At 37.3% G+C, this 22,799-nt stretch overlaps 2 protein-coding genes across 2 annotated transcripts; both read left to right on the top strand.

Annotated features, from left to right (window-relative positions):
- The first annotated feature begins 3,930 nt into the window (after positions 1–3,930).
- Smp_149360 (hypothetical protein) lies at positions 3,931–16,507 on the top strand. Its single transcript, XM_018798339.1, has 6 exons — positions 3,931–3,990; positions 9,680–9,744; positions 9,790–9,887; positions 9,934–10,033; positions 13,014–13,193; positions 16,218–16,507. The coding sequence occupies exons 2-6, from the start codon at positions 9,706–9,708 to the stop codon at positions 16,332–16,334; spliced, it is 534 nt and encodes a 177-aa protein (XP_018653291.1). The 5' UTR covers positions 3,931–3,990; positions 9,680–9,705; the 3' UTR covers positions 16,335–16,507.
- Positions 16,508–16,588: 81 nt separating this feature from the next.
- On the top strand, positions 16,589–20,400 carry Smp_149350 (putative uro-adherence factor A precursor; the record flags this gene model as incomplete). Its single annotated transcript, XM_018798338.1, has 3 exons — positions 16,589–16,813; positions 17,146–17,608; positions 19,208–20,400. The coding sequence occupies 3 exons, from the start codon at positions 16,589–16,591 to the stop codon at positions 20,398–20,400; spliced, it is 1,881 nt and encodes a 626-aa protein (XP_018653290.1).
- Positions 20,401–22,799: the final 2,399 nt, after the last annotated feature.

Below are 22,799 nucleotides of genomic sequence, written 5' to 3'. Positions count from 1 at the left end.
AGAGTGAAATAGGATGATATTTCCAAAATCGGAAAATGACCTTGACCCCTTCAAATGGTTCAAATGGATGTAGACGGAATAGAAGAAGGTTTCACTTAACTGGCTTCCGTGTCTAGTAGTAGTGGATCACCAATACTTCCAGGCATTACCCAAGTATATTATCGGTAGAAAAGGAAAAAGAAAATGTAAATCATAGTCCTTAAGAATATGTCTAGTTTTCTCTTAAAGGACTCCTGGGAAGTCGCTTGAACTAACTCAGTCGGCAGCAAATTCCAGCTTTTGACTACCCTTAAGGAGTATAAGTTGTGTCTACATTCCGTTCTTCTGAGTTGTGTCTTCAGTTTCTGGGTGTTACCCTTTAGGTTTGTGTTGGAGCTAAACATCAGTAGGTGTTTAAAAGGATGTTCAGAGGTATTTAAGATATTGTAAGCCATTAGAAAGTCACCTTTAAGACGCCTGTACTCAAATGAGTAGAGGTTCAGTGATTGGAAGTGCTCTCCATAAGTCTTGGATTTGAGTTCTCGAGCTGATTTCGTGGTTCGCCGTGGGATACGTTCCAGAGTGTCCTTATCCATTTGGAGTGAGGGAGGAAATTCTGTTTCCGTACTCTAAATGGAGATGAATAAAACTGTTGAAGATTACGTGGAAATTTCTTCTGTCGAACTGGCCATAAATATGCGTCTATGTTACCAGTGCAAAGTTTGCTCAGAAAGCATTTTTGTCACAGTTAGCGTGGAACTTCAAACCATAGGGTACTAGCACTCCTGGGAGAAATTGAGGTTAACCGTGACGTTTAGATGTCGAGTTTTTAGATATGAAGTGAGCCAATCAATTTGAGGTGGTTTGATACCCAATCGTTTAATCTTATTGATAAGACATATATGGTTAACCCTATCAAAAGCTCTTGAGAAATCAAGGTAAATGATGTCAACCTTCCCCTTGCGATCAAGAGTGGTTGTTCACCTGTCCACCGCAGTCAGCAGGTTGGTTATACAAGAATATCACCCCCCTGAAACCATGCTGTTGGGGTGAAAAGAATTTTAATTATGATAAATAGTCGTGTATACTGTCGCATATCAGAGACTCCATAATTTTGAGAGAAGAATCACTGGTCGGTAGCTTAAGGGTTCGCTGCGACGACCTCCTTTTAAAATTGATGTGATGTGAGCAAACTTCCAAATTTCCGGTAATATGCCTCGGCTTAGCAAGTGTGAAAACATCGCGCTAAGCGGTGTGATCAAGATTGAAGCTGCTTCCCTCAGTATGGTGAAATGAACCATATTCGGACCGGGAGAAATGTCTTTTCTTAGGTGCTGCATCTTACGGTACACCAAGTCAGGGCTCAGGCTCACTTCGGAAAGTCCTGTGCAACTGCAGACGAAGCTTTCGTCAATATAGTTAGTGTAAGTCTGATGATATGTCCGACAGTTTTGCTCAGCCAGAGAGTTAGCGGCGTCACCGTCGTTGTTGGTCGGTTCATTAGGACCTAGCAGTTGGTGAACTCCAGTTTTGGCTTGTCCAGTAGAAGTTGCATAATGGAATAAGCTTTTCGGATTGTAGACAAATTTATCGGCAAACTTTATCTTGAACTAAAGACTGTCTTCTCTTATTGCCTTTGTGCATATTTTCCTTATACGTTTTTATTGCCTGTGTGCGCCATTGTTATCAGTTCGTTTGTGTTCTGCCCAACAGTGCCTTTTGAGGCTTAGCAAACGAAAAATGCGGATCTTGATGAATATGGGTTGCCTGTATATTTTAGGGGTCATTTGAGGAATAGACTGCCTTGTGGCATATAAGAGCATGTGCAGTAAGAAATCCCAATGCGCATCCACATCAAGTTTAGGGTAGACTTTCCAGTCCACCTGTTGTAGATTGTCCCATAGAGCTGATACACCCAACCGTTTGAAATTCCAGTGCTTGTTGTTGGTAGTATGTCTTAGCTCAGTTTTGCTGATAAAACTAAAGGCCATGACGACATGATTGCTTTTTCCTAGGGGAGCCAGGACTGCGAGGTTGTCAATTAGGAATTCTTCATTTGTAAATACTCAGTCTAAGCGTGAAGGAGTCTGATTGCTTCTCCAATAAGTTACTGACTTCACATTTTTGAATAATCCCAGATCTTCTGTGACTTTGAAGAACCGAGCTTCAGAATAGTTTCCACCTCCAATATACGTATGTTCTGCGAAATTAACTTTAGGAAGATTGGAGTCCCTTAGAATCAGGATATGAGTGAATCCGAGGTGAGTAGAGCGGGATAATCCTTCTAGCATAAGATTTTCGTACTCGATGTTAGCAGTGGACTTCCTATAGATGACTCCAACTAGACACCTCGAAATGGTAGATGAACAGGATTGATAAACCCTTGGTTATGCACTTGATATACCTCCAGGCAAGATCACAGGTATAAGGCTACTCCACCTCCAATTCCCGTTTTTTTTGTCATTGAGAAGCAAAGACATCCCAGGTATTGCTAGCTTCTAATCCGTGCACTCAGATATCCTAGTTTCAGATATTCGTATCAGATAAGTATTATTAGCATCACTAAGGCCACGCAGCCCATCCATTTTATTCAGTGAACTCGCGGGGTTGATGCATAAGCAGTTTATGCTTTCATTTTGAAACGCGTGAGCTTCCCCATCCTGTTTATTTGTATGAGCCTTATTCGAATGGACAGGTAGCCTACCTCATCCGAAGGCCAATTATCAGAGGTCAGTGGAAGTTTGTAGTAAGATGTATTTGTTGGCAATCTCGTGGTATCGATATAGTGCCGTGATCGTTCCAGAATCCACAAGCGAGACTACTGGGCGAACGAGAGTTCGTGCAAGGTCACAAAACAAAGAGAGAGTGTCTTTTTGGTACACTTAAACGAACAGGTACAGTGAAACAACCATTGGTACAATTGGTTGTAATAATAATTGTTTCCCTTATACAGTCGTGTTCTCTTCATGAAAGCAGGTCACTACACATCTAATAAGTTTAGTTATAACAGTCGCTGTTCACTTAATACAAGCCTTATATTTACATTACTTCGAATTATATCCAGGCCATCTAAAAAACATATAATCTCTCCTGATGCCTAGAGAACCTGCAAAATATCCAAATCGGTCACTAAAGCGAATAATGTGAAGCTTTTTAAAAACGCACTCATCAGCCTGAATTTTGCACTGATCTTCCTAAAGCTACACTAGACGTGCACCATGTACTTGTGCATGACCTTGCATCTCGCTTGTAGATATATATAAGAACAGTCGCATACCGTTTGGGTCGACATCATTTTGCAGCCCACACAAAAGCATCACATGTTGTGAGCAGTATTTAAACAGTGCGGCTGGCCCCAAACACTCAACAAATCCACCATCGACCATCATTTGTGGCGGTCCACGGAGTGCATGTAGGACTGTCTACAATAGCCAGCCCAATGTTGTAGATATCGACTTCTCACCCAGGCATGTACTCCATTCCTCAGCTAAATATGCACAAAGTGACCTCCCGGTAGACACTTGCAACATGTCTGTATACAATAATATCGACCCTAACAATGTTGATATAAATTCCAATAATCTCACCAGTAATAGCTCTAAACACAGTCAAATAGAACTTGGCCTCACCCGAACTATTCAAAACCTATTGCCGTGAAAATATTTAGTCAGTGTTCCAGAAAATCCTGATCTCGAAATCATAAAAAAACACTGAGAAAGTAATTGACCATACATCATATGAAGGGTTGAAAAGACTTTGCCTAACTGGTGATGATTCAATATTTATCGTCAATGTCGATCATGAAATAAGAAATGGAAAATTGCTGAAATACTTCGTGCTGAGAATTCTACTCTGCACCAAAATATAATATTGAATAAAGTAAAAAAAACTATCAATTCTAGAGCAGTATAATACCGAAATTGTGCGAGGTCAAGGCTATAAACAAACAAATTCAAAAATTCAGCGGTACAAATATACCCAAAACTCAGTCAAATTGGTGGTATTGAATATGTAAGTTATTAATAAGTTAAATATTTTTCAGTTTCTCCTGTAACAACTATGTTAATCTATTCGCGGCAACTTAAGGACAACCAGGCCATAAGATTTAAATGCTTCAACTGAGTAGACCGGTCTAGAATCTCTAACAGTAATTCCAAGCGAAAATGTAGTTTGATGAATTCGTCGTTCTAGTGATATAAATTACTGTGCGATTAATGCCATTGATCAATGTTACTGCCTGTTAGGATCTCTATGTTATGGTAAGTAGTGGTTTCAGAACAATGGGCAACTGGAAGGCTGACGCTCCTAGTTATCTTCCGATTTTGCCGAGGGATCTTACGAGATTAAGGAAGCCCCCATATAGACATGTACAGAAGGTTATGTGAGATCACACTGAAGGGATAGGACTTGGATACCAAGTTTTAATTTTAAATAGCGAGTAGTTATTGTGGAATAAGTTCAACGACGAGGAATTCCAAAGGGGAAAGTTCCTTCTTAGTTATCTTATGAAGAAAGACTGATTGTCCGATCCTAGTTATGCTAGTTTACTACAGGGCGAGGTTACGCAGTATTAGATAGCTGTTTACTCGATAGTGGTTTACTAATAATATCGCACTTGTTTATGCCATCTAGTAATAAGAGTTTGAGTGGATATTATAATAATATTAAATGATGAGGGCCGAAATGTCTGCGTTTGAAGTTTACTTCTTATACCCCACACTCATCGATAAATAAACCTCACTGGACATAGTCACAAACCTTGAGCTGCGATCCAACAACAATTCTGGGGTTTCAAAAATCTGGTATTTCTACATGAAAAAGGATATGGGTTGTTTATCTAGTCTTGGAGCTTTGTCATTCCTATGATCAGCTTAGTTGCACTTCTTTGGACCCCTTCTAACAGCTCACTGTCTCTTTTTAGGCAGGGGCTAGCCGTTTGTATGGAGTGCTCAAGATAAGGACGAACGAATACTCAATACAAATCCGAAAAGGTTTAGCATCGACATGGCTAAAGGCCCAACGTATTAACATTAGGGTTCTAAAACCTTAGGTGGCTATATCACTGTAGTGTTCTGAAGCTTTTATTGTCTTGGCTAACGATCAGTTTCAGTTTGGAAAGGACAGGAGGCTTGGTGGCCTGTGTTAGTCCTGGCAATGATGGTCTCTCAGCTGATCCAACTTTCTTTTGAAGGAGTCGACGGATGGAGCCTCAACCACGTGCTGAGGTAATGAATTCCACTCGTTGATTATTCGATGGGAAAGTCGGTAATCAGCTGACAAGTAATTCGTTCGGGGCTTTTGAACTTTTTTGGAGTGTCCTCGTAGATTTTCTGTTTTGGAAGACAAGAAAAATGAGGGCATATCAGGTGCAAATTTGTCATTAAGCAATTTGAAAACTGTAATCAAGTCGCCTCTGATTCTTCTATATGACAGCGGGAATAGGTTTAGCTTGGTCAGTCTAGTACCATACGGGAGCTTCGCTATTCCGGGAATCAGCCTAGTTGCTGTTCTCTGAACCCTTTCCAAGAGTTCACTGTCTTTTTATTTTAGGCAGGGGCTAGCTGCTTGTAAGCAGTAATCAAGTTTAGGACGTACGAACACTGTATACAAAGTCAGAAACGTTTTAGCGTCGAGATGCCTAAAAGCCCTGCGAATGGACCATAAAGTCCTAAAACCTTTGGCGGCTATTGCACGGCAGTGTGCAGTAGTCTTTAAGTCTTGACTGACGATAACGCTTAAGTCATTGTGTGCCTGGACAATAGGTAACTCAGTGTTATTCATCGTGTATGTATCTGTACCCTGGTGGCCAATATGCATCACAATACACTTGGAAGTGTTGATCGGCAATTGCCAGGTTTGGGACCATTCAGATAATCTCTCTAGGTCGTTTTGAAGTTCTAAGCTATCGCCCTTGCTTTGTATCGCTCTCCATATCTTGACATCCTGAGCATAGAGTAAGACCGATGACGATAGTAGACGAGGGAGGTCATTTACGTACAGGAGGAATAACACTGGCCCCAAAACTGTACCCTGGGGGACTCCACTAAGCACAGTTTCCCAGTTAGACAACTTGGAGTTCACCCTTACTCTTTGTTGACGCCTAACTAGGAAGTCTTTTATCCACATCAATAGATTGCCTCCAATCCCGACATTCCTTAGCTTATATAACAGCCGGTTATGCGGAACTTTGTCGAAAGCTTTGCTGAAATCGATGTAAGCTACGTCTATAGGTAACTTTTGGTCCTTAAGAGCGCACCAGCTTTCACGAGCGACTAATAAGTTTGTGAGACAAGAGTAACCTGTTCTAAAACCATGCTGCTTTTCGGAGAGGATCCGGTTTTCATCGAGATACTTTAACAGCTCCTCCCGAATAATCTTTTCTAAGATTTTAACAACCACACTAGTTAGGCTAATTGGTCGGTGATTCTCAGGCTTATGTTTTGTACCTGTTTTGAAGACTGGACTTACTATGGCGTTCTTCCAGTCTTTTGGCAGACGACCCTGGGTTACGGATAGATTAAAACATACACTTAAAGGGTTCGCAACAAAGTTAGCTAATTCCTTTAGTAACCTAGGATGCAGTTCATCGGGTCCAGTGGATTTACCTATGTCAAGCTTAACTAGCAGACCAAAGACATCGAGTTCCTTAATGGTCACGCTCTCCAGTGCTTGTGTGGGGGGATTTTCATGGACTGGTGAGAAGGGTGTTTCTATGGTGTATACATTGCTAAAGTATTTAGAGAATACTTGAGCTTTGCCAAAGTCGTCCTCCACTAGTGATGAGGCAGTACTGTCTCCCCATAGTGAAGGAACATTTCTTCTTTTTGTCCTTTGGTTTATATACGAATACAAGCGTTTAGGGCATTCTATGGATTCCCTAACGATTTTCTCTTCGTACAGCTTTCTGGCCTTACGGAGGGTCGAGGCACAGGTATTTCGAGCCTTTTGATACTGAGATTTTGCCTCGTCAGTCCCCAGTAACCTAAATCTATCCCACATTTTCCTTCTTTTACGGAGAAGGATGCGAACCTCCCTACTGAACCACGGTGGGGAGTTTCTCGGTCTCTTAGGTGTAGTCCAAGGGATGTGGGGGGCGGTAACTTTTAAGTATAAATTCCGGAATACGTCCCAAGCCGTTTCGATTGATGACTCTGGGTCTATTTCCCAATCTACTGATGATGCTGATTTCATAATGTCTGGTATGTTTGCTTTCCAGACGTTAAGTCTGGATTGAGCTGAGGCGTGCTCGTGATCGACAGTTATATGGAAGTCAAAGCTTAAAACTGCATGATCACTTTTGCCTAGGGGTGGCATGTAATCCAGGTTTGCAACTACATCCTCATAATCAGTCAATATAAGATCTAGTAAGGATGATGCAGAGCCCGGGTCGTACCTAGTTGCTTCCTTCACGTGTTGCACTAGGGCACATGTGATTACCGCATCAACTAGTTCCTGTTCGAAGGAATTTGCTGACGATTCAGTCCGCGAATTTCCCCAGTCCACCATGGGTGCATTAAAGTCCCCTAGGATTAGACATCGATCACTTCGTGATAAAGTGTTGAGACTGCTTAGCAGGACCTCGTTTACCTCACAGCTTGGACTGCGATAGATCAAACTAAGCAGCAACTCTTGTCCCCTACATTTCAGGCGGCAGCTAACTAATTCACACGTCCCACTCTCATGGGATACACTGTCGATAATGGTGAATGGAATAGCATTCCTAATGAATAGAGCTACTCCCCCTCCTTTACGCGTTTGTATTCTATCGGCCCTTACTAATGTAAAACCCTCGAAATCAAGTTCCCTACTATCTATAGACGGCGTCAGCTATGTTTCTGTGACTGCGATTATGTCTGGCCTAGTTGAGTCAATCTGTACACCTAGTTCCGGTAGCTTATTGAGTAAGCTCCGGACATTGGTATGACAGATCCGAAGCCTATTTAGGTGGCCTCGTGCTTCACCTAGAGTGGCTTCGGCATCATCCTCTGTCGAAGCCGCACAACCCGAAAATTTACAATTTTCAGGTCTTTTTCGCCAGCATCTAATCTGAGCTGTAGTTCTTTTTCGGCTTCCCGTCTTTTCACACGGTCCGCCAACGGTAAGTCCTTACGGAGAAAAACTCCTGAACCCTTTAATTTGTGTCCATTTTCTAAGATTAAGTCGCGTTCGTTTGGGGATTTGAAAACGACTTTGAGTAGTCTAGACTGATTTGGCTTCAGATGCGCTAGGTTTCCTAGTCTATACACCTTTAGCAAGGTGACTCCGGGGATGTTTTTGGGCATAACTTGGTTGAGTAGTTGTTTTATCAACACAATGTCATGCTCAAAACGAGCTTTCGGTTCTGAGCTGTCACTCTCCTTGACTCTATGGAAAATGACTGATCTGTCGCTGTGATCAGACCTCGGCTTTTCGACCCTTTTGGTGGGGGTAGGATTCCCTTTTACGTCATTTTGCCGTTTTTTCCTTACGACCCGTACCCAATCGCCAACGTTCTTTGGAGTAGTAACCACAGTCGCGTCAGGCGTACTGTGGGATTCTGGAAGGTTCAGGACGACTTGGGAGGTTGGGTCATCTTTCGCGCTGGAAACTGATCGAGCCTTGCGATTTTGGGTTCCGGAAGTTCCCTTCTGGGTACCATTTTTGATACGAGGGACAGAAGAGACTTTTTTTCTCGAGTTTCTGGTTGTGACAGTCCTCTTTGGAGGATGTCCTTGTCCTTTGGACAGTGTGGGTCAGCATTTTTTGGACTCACTTGGGCCTGCCTTATGTCAATCTGCGCGTCGATAGATTGAGTTCTGACCGATGTGTCCCGACCGCGCTTGCCGAGACACTTTTTCGCGGCATTTACCATTGAGATGGCCTCGGTTAACAGGCTATTTGCATCCAAACAGCACTGTTGACATAGCCATATGCATCCATTTTTACTGAACCGCTTAAAAGCTGCAGGCGTTAGATTCGTGCAAACTTCGTGGTACCAACCTTTGCACTCATCGCACTGCATGCCGCTGTCAACGGGATATCGACATCCTGGGCGGTGGCAAATGCTTTTGTTGCATCTTCCAGTCATTTTAGGATGAGAAAGTGAATTTTGACTAAAAAGTAGAAAAACTATAAAATAGTTAGGACCAAAGTACTAACAGATACAATAGAAAAACAAGGTACTCTGGAGTACCGACGATAAAACTACTTAGGATACCAAGAATGATACTCTAGTCGAATACTTTAACTGAAAGAAATTCAATCAAAGTATAAAACAGTAGTCTTGATACGTTAATAACGATCAAAACAATAGAATTTACTCAACGAGGAAAAATACCACTGTCCTTTTTAAATAGCGCGCTGATAAAAAGGACAGCAACTTCAAATAATACGTCAAACAAACTAGTTATAGTGTGGAACGACGAATTTGTAAACAATACATTCAAATATGAGATGAGGAGCCCTGGATTTTGTTGCGAATATCATCCATAGGTTTGTCTAAATAGCGTTTTGGCATTTTAGCTGGTGTCAGTTCGTGATGACATTCTCAAGGTCACTAGTTTCCTGATGTTTCGTAACTTACAGACATGCTTTAGTGGTTGTAAAAAAAACAAAATCTACATTATATGTATATATATATGACTTTCCCCAAATACAAGCTATCAACATATCTCTATCGATTCTCATAATAAAGTCCGTTTTCTTTTTCCTAAATCCTGAGTGGAGGAAACTACTGGTTAAATAAAAATGGCTCGTCAATCGCGTGGATCGGAATCCAAAAGAGTGGTATGATTTTTTAATAAAATTTGATGTATCTAAAAAAATCGATAGACAGCTGAATTGTTCACTTTAACATACGGTGCTCTTGTTGCTAATATTGTTAGAGATTTCGATACAGATGCAGAAATTAATGAACAGTTGGACAAAATGTAAGCCGCCTAGTTCATCTTCTTAGATGTAATTTTCTCCAATTAGCGGGTTTAATATTGGTCTAAAGTTGGTTGAAGACTACTTAGCGCGTGGGAATTCTGGTCGTTGTAACGATTTCAAAGAAACCGCCGAAGCAGTTGTTAAAGTAAGCTAATAGCAAGACAGTTTTCGCTTGTTTATTTGTTTGTTCATACTTCATCTTGAGAACATCTTAGACCAACAAGCTGATAAAGGCTTCAACTGCCTTCAGTACGTGAGAAATGAACCTATGCTCTAGGACTGGTTTGATATCTCAGTAAGAAGTGAAGTGACTTCATTGATTTCATTATCTCAATTCATATGAAAAACTTCGGATAAAAGAATTCAATCTCCTTTAACTTTTTAGTCAGTATCTCATTTTTCTGTTTACATGTGGCAACAAAATTTCCTGCAGCCGTGAAACTAATAATAAGCTAACAACACAAAGTGTGTTTATGTTTTGTGTCTACTCTTTTTGGAGCATTGTGCAGTTGATGTGTAACTTTTGGTTTGACAATCAAAAGGTGGTTTTTAGATGATGTTAGCCGTCATAATCTCCGTTTAGAACACATTCTACATATGATAACCAAGAATGGTTCTTGGGAGGACAATATTAATCCGGAAAGAGAAAATTCGCTTGGTCTTAAAGTACTGAGATGGAAATCTAACACTCAGACCCTCAAATCTTTGATCAGTTACCAGGGTTGTGCAGGACGTTGTGGCCTACCACAAATCAGTTTTTGATACGATGGCTCCTACTGATTGTAGTAAATATGTTTTAAGACTGCAGGATGTCCGTGTCGATGTAATTGTAATTGCACTGTCTCACGTCACTAACTTCTAGTCTGAGCCATGTTGGTAGATGCAGACTACCTGGTTGGAGTCCTTGTGACTATTGTAACCAATGGTTGGAGACTCTGAGTGACATGGCTCGGAATCGATCACAATGGCTCAGGTGTATACACTCTTTATCTTCCTTTAAACCTTAAGATTAAAACTGCTTCATATGTCTTTCTTCCTGTACTATATCCTTATATACAACTTTTCTTTTATATATTACCATCACTAAATTAACTACTTCTTTGAATTCGGTGTTCATCTTGTTGTACTAACGAGGCATGGCAAGTTGGATCGATGCATAAATGTGCCTGGTCTTACGTCGTAGCTGACTGACTAACGTCACCATATTCGTTTTTTACTCACGATATTTAAGATTATTTCTTTTATGGTGAGAATATAAAATGAAGTCTAACTGAAAGAATACGAATTTTCATTGTCTATAGTTTAATTGCTATTATATCACCCTATCCTTAGTGTTGTTCAAAGTATATAAATGTATATTTCGATGTAGTGTTTAAATATCTGAGTAACCTGTATAATCTTCAGTCTAAAAACTAATGTGTTTGGATACTTATGACTGTCTTCCATATGGTCAAAAAACACGAGTAACATGATAAAAGTGTGGAATTTAGTTCAAATAATACATAAAGAGTTTGTTTTCATGTTCCGAAAAAGTTTAAATATATAGATTTCACTTCTTTAAAATCAATGCAACACAAAGAAAAGCTAGTACCATAAATGAGCGTCTTGTATACAATGGAAAATATTCTCAGTACAGTTGATCTTCTTTCGGAAACTCACTATTTAAATATCGTCACTCACTCCAAAATTAATAAATACAATTCAGTACTTATGTAAATATTCGTGTATACCGAGAACTATTTCTGTTGTCCTGTTTTAAATGATAATACATATATTTTAAGACCATACTAAGTCTAATTTATTATTTATTTATTCAAACACATATGAGTACAAGGGGGCACCAGATATATATGCGCCGCACAAGTCTCATTTGATTTGTGTGAGGGCTGTGATACTACTGAGGTGCCCAAACTGAAGCAGGTGGTTTTCTTAAGGGGCCACACCCGGAGCCTTTAACCTAAAGGTCTGACCCACAAGGCAGTGGAGCGTCGTGAGGAGATGCAGTCCCATAGTAGCGGGTGACCAACGATTGGTTCATACGCTATTTGTTTCCTCAGGATCCTGGAGCCCCATGTGCACCATTGGTTTGGAATGAGGGTTTTCCAACTCCCCTAGATGGACTTTCCGTGTCCACCAACCCGGTCAAAGCGCCAGACATTCGCTTTCGTCCTCTCGATTTCGTAAACAACAGAAATGCCACGAGAAGGCAGCGAGAGGGACTTCCCTGACAGAGGCTATATATTCGCGTGGCCATGTGAGAGCATTTCGAGAGGGAGAGCTGACTCTCCTCACTCTCGGTCGTACCAGTCAATATCTGGCTGTTTCAGGAAAAAAAATAGTTCTATACTTTAATGTTGGATGATATCTTTCGAGATTGTTAGCATTGCGGAGTAGAATCCTGACCGATAGATGATGATTAATTATTACAGCAGCTAACCAACCAATAGTTAATGATGAGACCGCATTATCGACGCGAACCATTGAATGAACTGATACATCAAAATACAAGGCAACTAGGCTGCAGAACAAGCTTTCCAGTGAGCTAATATATTTATATCTAAAATGAATTACGATTAAATGGCATTTGAAACATCAAAAGGAGTTGGTGAATATAGTTTTTCTTAGATCGCTCAATCTCTGATGAATTTGTTGACCAGGTTTAAATCTAGGTTGCGAGACTTATCAAAAGATATGGGTCGCTGCAAAATATGAGAGTGAAAGTGTAGAGGATGTACATCAAATAATAGCTCAAAATTTCTGCAATCAAGCTTCAGTTCCCTATGGTGTAAGTTACACCTAGTTGAGATGTTGGTATCGAATTATCAATTATTAAAGCATTCTGTTAAGCAGACTATAATTTTACGAGATAAAACAGATAGTGACCGAATACTGGATTTCAACTTAACAAGTCATATACGTAAGTTTGGAAGGCTAATAAATTTCTTTCAAAAGAAGACAGGAAAACCAAAGAGTCTGTAGATATATAGCTTATAGTGTTCAATATTGAAATCCGCACGGGTGTACAAAATAGTATCTGCACTATATATTCCGCTATTAAAACTGTTGTTATCAGTGACTGTTACACGTACTGGTTTCAGTTTTTCAAATGTTCTTTCTTGTTTTAGGGCTTCAAAATCTTTTTAGGCATAACTCCAACCATTTGTAAATTCAGTTCAGCTGGTGATGAATTCAGTCTTGTATTGGAGAATAATCCATTAACAGAGTTTGTTGATCTTCCTGCTGAACATCAAAACCTACTTTATTCCAACGTATTGGCCGGTGCGATACGTGGTGCTTTGCATAATGTAAGATATATATATGTGCTTATTATATGTATACATAAGAATAGATTTAAAAAAAGCTAGGGACTGCAAAACCAAGACTTAGAATTAGTCCATCAGCAATTTACTTAGATGTGGACTTCTCGATTGGGGTCCGAGCGATCATCATAACTATTGATTAAAGACGTTGAGTGATATAGCTTGAAATTAGTTGTAATAGCACAAATACTTCTACCCTTAGTTTCACATTTGTATTGTTAACTACATCTCGCTATGCCAATACAGTATAATGACTGGAATCAATGCACATATGTTCTGGGTTCAACGTTGCTTACGACTAAATGACTAGTGAACTCTATTTCATGTGGATCATTGAATTTCAGTCTAAATGTAACACATTCCCTATCAGGCTTAAATATCCTGAGTCTGATTCCGTTTAGGAGGCGTGGGTTAACATTAATGAGTAAATTCCTGGATTTTGAACAAAATACTCGTTCATAGATCTATGATTTACAACGTAAGTATTTTTAGCCACCTATTTTTCTCTGTGAATCTCGACAATTCAACATACACTGAAGTAGTATACAGTGTGATACTCTTCATTTAGATCCTTTACTCATTAGATGTTAGTATTAGTAGCTGACACACTTCTTGATGTTTGTACGATAAGTTTCTTTTCCACTAACATAACTACCATATATGCAGATAAATTATCAGCGAAAAGCAAGTCAAAGCAATATAAATATCTTATCAATATAGTTGATTGTAATACTAGATTAGAAGAGTTACATACCTTTAGTTTCAGTTGGCAACCCTAAGGGAATATTATAAAAACAGTAAGTAGTGTTTGTGTTCATGTATACGTGAGTTCATCATTAGTGTGTTGGAAGGAATTTAACTCATTAAGTTTGGTCACTTATGATTTACGTAAATCTAGTTGGATAGATCATTACTACTAAATTAGTTGAGTAGTTCTCTTCGATTCTTATCTTATATAATATGTACAGTAACTTAGCTCAACCACTTAATCTCAGGTTCGAGTCCCTCCCCATCTATAACGGTTTGGGAAACCAATTAGTAACATTAGTCCTCACACATAAAGTGTGTCTCAAAGTTAAGTATACAACCATGTAATTGGTGAGTTACACTTTTTTTATCCAAAGCACTGAACTTTCAATCAACAGGTTACAGGTTCAAAATTCTTTTGAACTACTTCAGTGTGAGGAACCTGATGATATATCTATCCGTTAATCTAAACTTGTTATTCTAAGCCGAATTAATTATTTTCATTGCACCGGCTTATTATATCATGCTAAACTGAACGATGTTGTGTTCAATATTATGATGGATGTATTTTTTTTCATAAAATTAAGATTGTGTTAATTAAGATGGGATAAAAAAGTCATAATTAAAAGAGATTTTTGTTAGCTGCATGCTGCCATTAAGAATTAAGTACAATACACTTCAGTAAGCAGAGATGGATAGTGGCTAGCAGTGGAATCCAGGACGCACGTTTCGTCCTATTTGGGACTCGTCAGCTGGATGTGCCTGCATCTCAGAGTTGATGTTCTCTCTGGGACTCGAACCCAGTACCCTCGCTTCAAACGCCATCGCGTTATCCACTCGGCCACTGAGTCCTGATAGCCACTTGCTTGTGCGATGGGGTGAAATTTAAATTCGTTTAGTATAGTATATTTGAATCTTCCCATCGATGTGTTAGGACTGCAACTGGTCAGTCTCTAATCGGAATATGTGCATACTGTGCGTATAGCCTCCCTATACGCGCGTCCTGGGGATTCCACTGCTAGCCACTATCCATCTCTGCTTACCATGCTTGTGAATTAAGGTATATCGAAGCTATATGCACAGTATGCACATATGCCAATTAGAGACTGACCAGTTGCAGTCCTAACATATCGATGGGAAGATTCAAACATACTATACTAAACGAATACACTTCAGTGTTTTTTACTGATAGTCTCTAAATTCAGCACTTCCTTTCTCATTATAAAAACTTGATAACATCATTATATCAACTGCAAAGCCTCATGTAATATTATTATGAGGTAAACTTTGTTACTTTAATTGGCAAAGGTGCATCCACTCTTTATGTTCTGCCAAATTCTAATCTTCTGAATCCTTCATGTCTCTATCCTTTTTGTCTCTCTTCAAATTTATTTCACTGGATTATACTCCTTCAATAACATCTTCAAACCCTAATCTTTCACATTAATGCTTATACTCTTACTACTTCTACCACTATGGGATTTGAATCGACAACTTCATCTTTGTGCTAGTGTGGCTTGGCAACTCAAACTGATGTACGTACGTACGTACAAAGTTCTACGTTGTGACTGACTGACTGACTTGTTACTTTAACAATTGGATATTAGAGTTTTTAAAGCCTAATAGATTAAACTGGTTTTATGATAGTAACATTGCATTTAACAGTACATTGAATCCCTAATTTATTAAACAATAATGTACAAAAAGTTTGTTTCCCTTATTATTTCATTTAAATAAATAAGTACACTCAATTTCCATCCACGTTATGGTTAGAAAAATAATACTCGATTGAGCTCGAAATAAAGTTGGTTTAACTTAACAAGTATCGAGTATCAGGTGGCGCAAAATTCAAATCTAAAAATTCCAGAGACTATCTCTAACCACCTAAAATAAAAAAAGCATAGGGCTTATGATGTTGAGTTATCTTAGACTTCTGACCTTACTGCAACATAAAAAATGCAATTCTGTTATCACTGAGGTCCAGTAAAACATGGTATTGATTGCTACTCAATAATTCATCACCATACATATCTCATTCCTACAGGAAGTTAATTGAGGCCCAAATCATTTTGTGATAACATCTTTGATACTGGACAGTGATAGGATTTAAATGCCTTGGGGAGTAGTTCACCTAAGGATTCAAACACACTTTTCTGACGAATACCAATTAGCACCAAACCTAGACTTTGAAAGCTTTTAATTTATTCTTATAGTTTATTTTTGTAATTAAACTTTTATATTTTAACAAAAATCTTATTTAAGGTACAACTTGAAGTTGAAGCTCGATTTGTTCAAGATCAGTTACGTGGTGATCAAATCAATGAGATACGCGTGAAATTTATTCGTCGTATAGAAGAAATTATTCAAGGAGATGATTAATATTTTGGATCCTATTCTATGAATATATTCATTGAATGTATTTTTATGTTACATGACTTTTTCTATGAATTTATTATTTGATAATAATAATTAAAAAAAATGCATTTTCTGTACTAAAACTTGGGAAAAATTTAATGGCTGTGCAAATAAAAAACCATTCCTTTTTTGCCAAAGTGTTTTTACTTAAATTTGTTTTAACTACTGAAATACATATTAGTAGGTGAATATTTTGATTATTTTAATATTATCTAGTTATGGCTTTAAATCCACAATATTCACATACTACTACACCAATTACAGAAGCTTGGTTAATTAAAGCTCTTCGTCTTGTATATTCAAAAAAGCCTAGTGATCGTGATAAACTACGTAAATTATATAAAGAAGCTTGTGAAAATGAAGCACAAGTTGTACATATGACTCTTACTGAAGCTCTACGTGAACCTCGGGATTGTAATACTACAAATTATGAATCAAATGATGTAAGTTACTTATAGCTTTTGATTATTCCTAAATACTAATTGTTCTGTGGTAATTATTTGTCTATATATTTATAATGTATCGATTTCACTTGCACTACAGTGATATGAAATTCAAGGTTATTATCTTGAAGAGAGAGAGAGCTCTCTTCAACATAATAAACGAAACTAAATGTATCAAAGTTATTACTTCAGTGAATTATCCTTTTCGTGTTGATGTTTACTAATATTTCGGGAAAGCCTCCATTTCGTTAACGATTTTCTTTAGGAAATCATCTATCTATGTAATTTATTATATCTTCAACTTTCCCTTATATATATCTATCCTAATCTAGCGAGATGCATCCACTTCTACTCATTCCACACAACGAACTCGTGTAGCACAATCCGTGAATGATCCAAGCAAATCTTCATCTTCGTCCATTTGTACAACAACTACTAATAATATAGTTACAAATGATTCTATGAGTTCAATGAATACGAATAACAGTGGAAATTCAATATACACTACTACATCCACCTCTAATCCTGATCAGCTTATAAGTTCTACTACTACCACTAATAATAATAGTACTTCTGGCATACCTACTTCACCAGTGATTGGGACTACCATGAATTCAAATCCAACTATAAATCGTGCAAATAAACGTAATAAAGTGGCATTTTTCAATATTTTTGATGTTGCTTCATCAACATCCAGTAACAGTTCCACATCAAATACTCCAGTAGTTTCGAAAAACAATACAGCACAACAATCTTTAAACCAGTTAGATAATGCATTATCAATCGAGTCAATTGGTATGTTGTAATCTTGAAGTGTATTTCGTCCTTTTTCTTTTCATTTTTCATTGTCGAATTAATGTTTATTGATATAAATGATTGTCTTTGTTGTTGATGTAATGACGAATATTTGTAGCTTAGAATGAGGATTTCAAAGGTGCTCTGGTATTCTCTGAGCTTCATGGCTTAGTTATAGAATTTTTGTTGTCTTTCTCGACAACATATATCAGTAAATATTGAAAAAAAACTGTCTATCATGAAATTTCTAATTCACCATTAGAAATTTATCACATTTGCCATGAAACTTGAAGAACTTTTACTCGATATTGAGTCTCTCGCTTGTCTGTGGAATCCTGTATCGGAAATGATATAACCGTTTTAGATTAGCGTCGTTTATGTTTAATGGTATAGTATAGTTTTATTGCTTCTTGGAATCTGTCAATTTCTAAGTGGGTAAGAATTATTATTTTAGTACTTTTTCAGATCTTTTCAAGATATGAAATATAGTGTACATTACTTAAAAATTGGTAGCCACTTATTTTTTAGAAGCTAATTCCTATCTTATCTGCGAAGTATTTTTGGTAGTGATCGCAATAGAAGAGGGACTTATTTCTATATTTTTTGTTATTTAATTACGAAGTATGATTTTATTAGTTTTATTACATGGAGGAACGACGATCTCATTGTCTTTCCTTTTAGATAATGTCGTCGCAATAGTGTACATAGAGTAACCCTTAAATATGTCTCTGAAAGTAGTAAACTGGTCAATTTTCTTAAACTTCAATGAGTGATGATAAGTAGGTAAAACATTCTGGTTAAATCACTAGTCTAAACGTCGTTTCATCTACTTTGTTTTTGGTCAGCTGGACAATCTCATCAGATTTTATATGCACATAAAAAAAGTATAACTCTAAGCTGAATATAGAAATTGTTACTTAATAAACGAATTAAATGAAATGAGTTTAACAATTTTGACTGTAAAATTGTTCTATCAGACCTTTCGGATTGAAGGGTTAAATTTTCAGTTATGGTGGGCTTTAGGCTCAAAACGCGTTTCATTTATCTCCATGTCGTCAACAACCAAGTACTAAAAGTAGTTCTCTGTTTAGATATAAGGTGGTTAGTGGTAGTTGGCAGAAAATCCTGTGCCTAGGTTCCGTGCAAGCCGGAACTCGTCAATAGGACGTACTTGCAATCTTGGAGGAACTGATGGTCTCCGCTGGGTTCGAATCCTTGTCTCCCAGTTTTATAATATGAGATGTTACTGGTAAACTATTTGTACCGTGAATGACCTGTTTGACTGAGATATTTACAATTGATTAATCACTGAGCAGTGAGTGACCGATGTCATGTTTATCTAGTCCTTGAGCACTGTTTGTATTCTACTGAATACATCGCATAGTCTACTAGCAGTAAAAAAGGACTAGACAAACATAAAATTAGTCACTCACTACTCGGTAATCATTCGTTTGTAGACAACGTGTTTTCATACGAAAATTGTGATTTAAACCCTGCTATAAGAACTTGTATCTAGTTATTCAATTACATCACTTTAATGTAAGAAAAGTACGTACTTGTGTGTTTTCATAACACATGTATGTATTTAACTGTTTCTAGATTTTACTAATACAACAATTCAACTATGCACTATTTCTTCAACAAATGATGATAATCAAAGAATAGCAATGGATTCAGTGATAGGCAACACTGGAACAACTAATAACATTTCAATACATTCTAATTTATCTAATCGTATTATAGATCTTACATTTACAGATAATGAAACCGCGTCGATTTTACCTTCCTTGGCTATTAATACTACCACTTCTGCTAATACTGTTGCTGTTACTCTGCCTTTAACTGAAAATAAACAAATGGCTACTGGAAAAGTGATGAATCCTCCTACTGTAAATACTACAACAACAAGTACATATATTCCTACAGTATCATCAGTATCACCGCAGCCGCCATCAATTTCTTCCTCTTCTGTTGTTACTGTTATTGGTGCGTTGACAAAATCAAGCCAAGATAATTCTACTTTCAATACTACTAATAATAATAATGCACGTTTATTGGCTGCAAGTCTAGTCGCAGATCTTGTGTGTCGTGTATGTGGTCGTCTGTCACAACAACCACAATTAGAACCGGACAATAAAACATTAAATGCAAATGTACTAGTGGAGTGCATCAAATGTGGTTCATTATATCATCAATTATGTCATCAACCATTGATATTAATGTCAACACCCAAACAAGAATGGTTATGTATAAATTGTTCGATCACTACCACTACGAATACAACAATTTTCGATCCTTCATTTGTATCATCAGTATCTGCGTTAACATCATCAGTATCTTGCACAGCTACATCGTCTTCGAATTCTATGCTTACTACTTTAGCGATATCAGCTAATTCAACATGTGTTAATAACATGCCAACCGATTCTATGATACCGTGTAGCATAATACAATCTGATGGGAATATTTTATCAAGAGATGTAACAAGGATTGCAGATCATAATAATAATGAATGTTCTTTCTCATCATCAACACATCATTCATCTCTAATTTTATCTAATCCAGTTCAATTTCAATCTCTAGGAACAACTTCAACTGTTACAACACCACAAACATCATCATTACCAGTGTGTACTTCTACTTCTACTCCTACTACTACTAATAATTTTATTACTACCGTTAATTTGACTACATCTGCTAGTACAGTTAATGTTGGTGCACGTAAACGTAAACCAGCATTCACAAGTTCATTATCTGGTCTACCTCGTAAATTAAAAGATGATTACAATTGATTTAATGTCCCTCTTTTTTATTCTTTAAATTTGGAGAGATGAATATTAAGTTTAAATTTTACAAAATAATGTACAATCACAATAATCTTCGTTTATTTTCCCTTAGTTACTCTCTTTTTTTTTTGAAAAAATAATGAATGATTATCTGTATATGATTAATATAGAGGATAATTTCGTAATATAACCATAACGATCCAAGAGAACAATATCAACACTCTTATTTCCACAACTCAGTACTGAATCATTCATGATCACTCAGAAGATTAAATAATTGGGATTAATAATTTGTTGAGAGTAACTGTCTAGTTGTTGGTTTCATATTTAAAATATTGATTAAAACAGTTTACATAAGTTATTTTGAGCTCAGTTTATATCTTCCCGTTGTTAGTGCTAAAGACTGTAATTGATCAGTCACTTTTTGGCATATATGTGTCCTGAGTAGATCGTCATGATATTGCCATTAATCACAAACATGTTTAAGCAGAGATAGAAATGGCTATAAAAGAAGATTCCAATATTTACAATTGAACTATAATTAATTCTTGCTGCACAAGCCAGTGGCTATTTGAACTTAATATCTAAGTGGACAATGTTTTGACATTCAGAGCGAAAGTCACTAGCTTGGACTCTTGAAATAAACATAAACACCGAGACCCAATTACATCCAGTTGACGAGTTCTAGCTGTAAATGAAATGCTCATCTTAAATGTTACTACTAGTCACATTTGATCTCTTCTTGAAAACGGTATTTTAAATTGTTCATAATACTTGTTGGATACTAATAGAATGTCGTTTGTCTTATGAGTTCAGCTTTTAGACTAGGTTTAGCGTTGAGGTCATTGACATTAGTTAAACTATCACAGTTTAAGACCCATTACTAAGTCATCTAGATAAAGACCTTGGTATTGTCCTATTGAATCCTTAATAGCCATATTAGCAAATTAGCGATTAATTCAGTTTTAACATTAAATTACCTCTATTCGAAATCAAAGCAAACTTCAGTCTAATTGATTTATCTTTCGTAAATTCTATGATTAACTAATAGTAGTTTAGTATCGTATCTTTGGTATTTGTAAGTCTAACTGAAGAAAGAATTAATCACTGTATTATTGTAACTTATAAGTAGCTATAAAGTAATATGGTAAGACTTACTAGTTTTAATTAGTCATACATAGTCTATTCAATAATTAAACCAACTGATCCATTAAATATTCAGTGAACTTCGAAAAAGCTTTCGAACCCAGGACCTATCAGTTTCGCACGCGAGCGCTTAACCTCTATACCAATTAGCCGGCATGAAACGGCGGTAATGTCTAACTTCAACCAACCCACAATATTGAGCAACCGTCCACCGTTGTCTTCAGTATGTTACTATCTCACAACAGCACCGGTTGTAAGAGAAAGAAATATGAAACAACTATATGATACGCTGAAGAATCTTGTAGGGAAATATTAGTAAACCAGAGAGACCAGCCAAGGACAAAGTAGGCAAGCCAATCACTGAGATTAATTATCAAACAAATATAAGATATACAAATCATGTATTGATAACGGATGGAATCAAATCAATAATCGATAACATTGATCAATCCTCTTTATTAGTCCTAAAATATCAATAAGAAGAGTCGTTTTTACCAAATCTTCGATATCTTGTCCATTCTTTTTACAATGAAAGATTCGAGTAGAGTTTACAGAGGTATATTTTAACAACAATACAGTACGTTTCAGTTTCTATTTTCTTATAACTAATGAGAATAGGATTAGAATGCGTTAGAAGTAACAAGGGCAATGAATTTTTGATAGTGAATGGATATATCTTTAGGAAAGAGAAAATGACCAATGAAAAAATGATTTGGAAATGTACGGAATATCATACAACAAAGTGTAGTTCACGTTGTTGTACGAAATGTGATATTATTACAAAGCAACCAACTGCACATATTGTAGACAAAGCTAAAGTGGGTGTAAAAAATTGATTTATGTGATAAAAGATCAAGTAACTTCATCAACAGAGGAAGTACATTAAACTGTAGCTACGTTATCTGCCAGTTGGTCGTATGTAATGTCAGTTCAACCTCCAACTATGAGTTGAATAAAGAAAACCATTTGACATGTACGACATAATTATCAATTAACAGTATGGAAAAAAATAACTAAATAGAGATATCAGAAGGGGGTTTCGTGGAGATTTTAGTAATTATATTAGGTTGAGATCATGAGTCCATTGAAGCCAAAAGAGGAGAGAGTCCCCTCTCCCTCTCGAAATGCTCTAACATGGCAACTAGTATACAGTCACTGCTAGGGAAGTCTTACTCACTGCCTTTTCGCACCAGGGTTGTTATTTACGAAGTTGAGAGGACGAAAAGCGAATATCCGGCGCTTTAACCGAGTTGGTGGGG

The sequence above is a fragment of the Schistosoma mansoni genome, chromosome 6 (genome assembly GCF_000237925.1).
Source record: "Schistosoma mansoni strain Puerto Rico chromosome 6, complete genome".
Taxonomy (NCBI): domain Eukaryota; kingdom Metazoa; phylum Platyhelminthes; class Trematoda; order Strigeidida; family Schistosomatidae; genus Schistosoma; species Schistosoma mansoni.
This window is presented reverse-complemented; position numbering and strand designations above follow the sequence as displayed.

Coding starts and splice junctions, on each gene's coding strand:
- Smp_149360 (XM_018798339.1), top strand. CDS start 9,706: ATGGCTCGTCAATCGCGTGGATCGGAATCCAAAAGAGTG. Junction 9,888..9,933: donor AATGAACAGTTGGACAAAAT/GTAAGCCGCCTA, acceptor TTCTCCAATTAG/CGGGTTTAATATTGGTCTAA. Junction 13,194..16,217: donor TACGTGGTGCTTTGCATAAT/GTAAGATATATA, acceptor ATCTTATTTAAG/GTACAACTTGAAGTTGAAGC.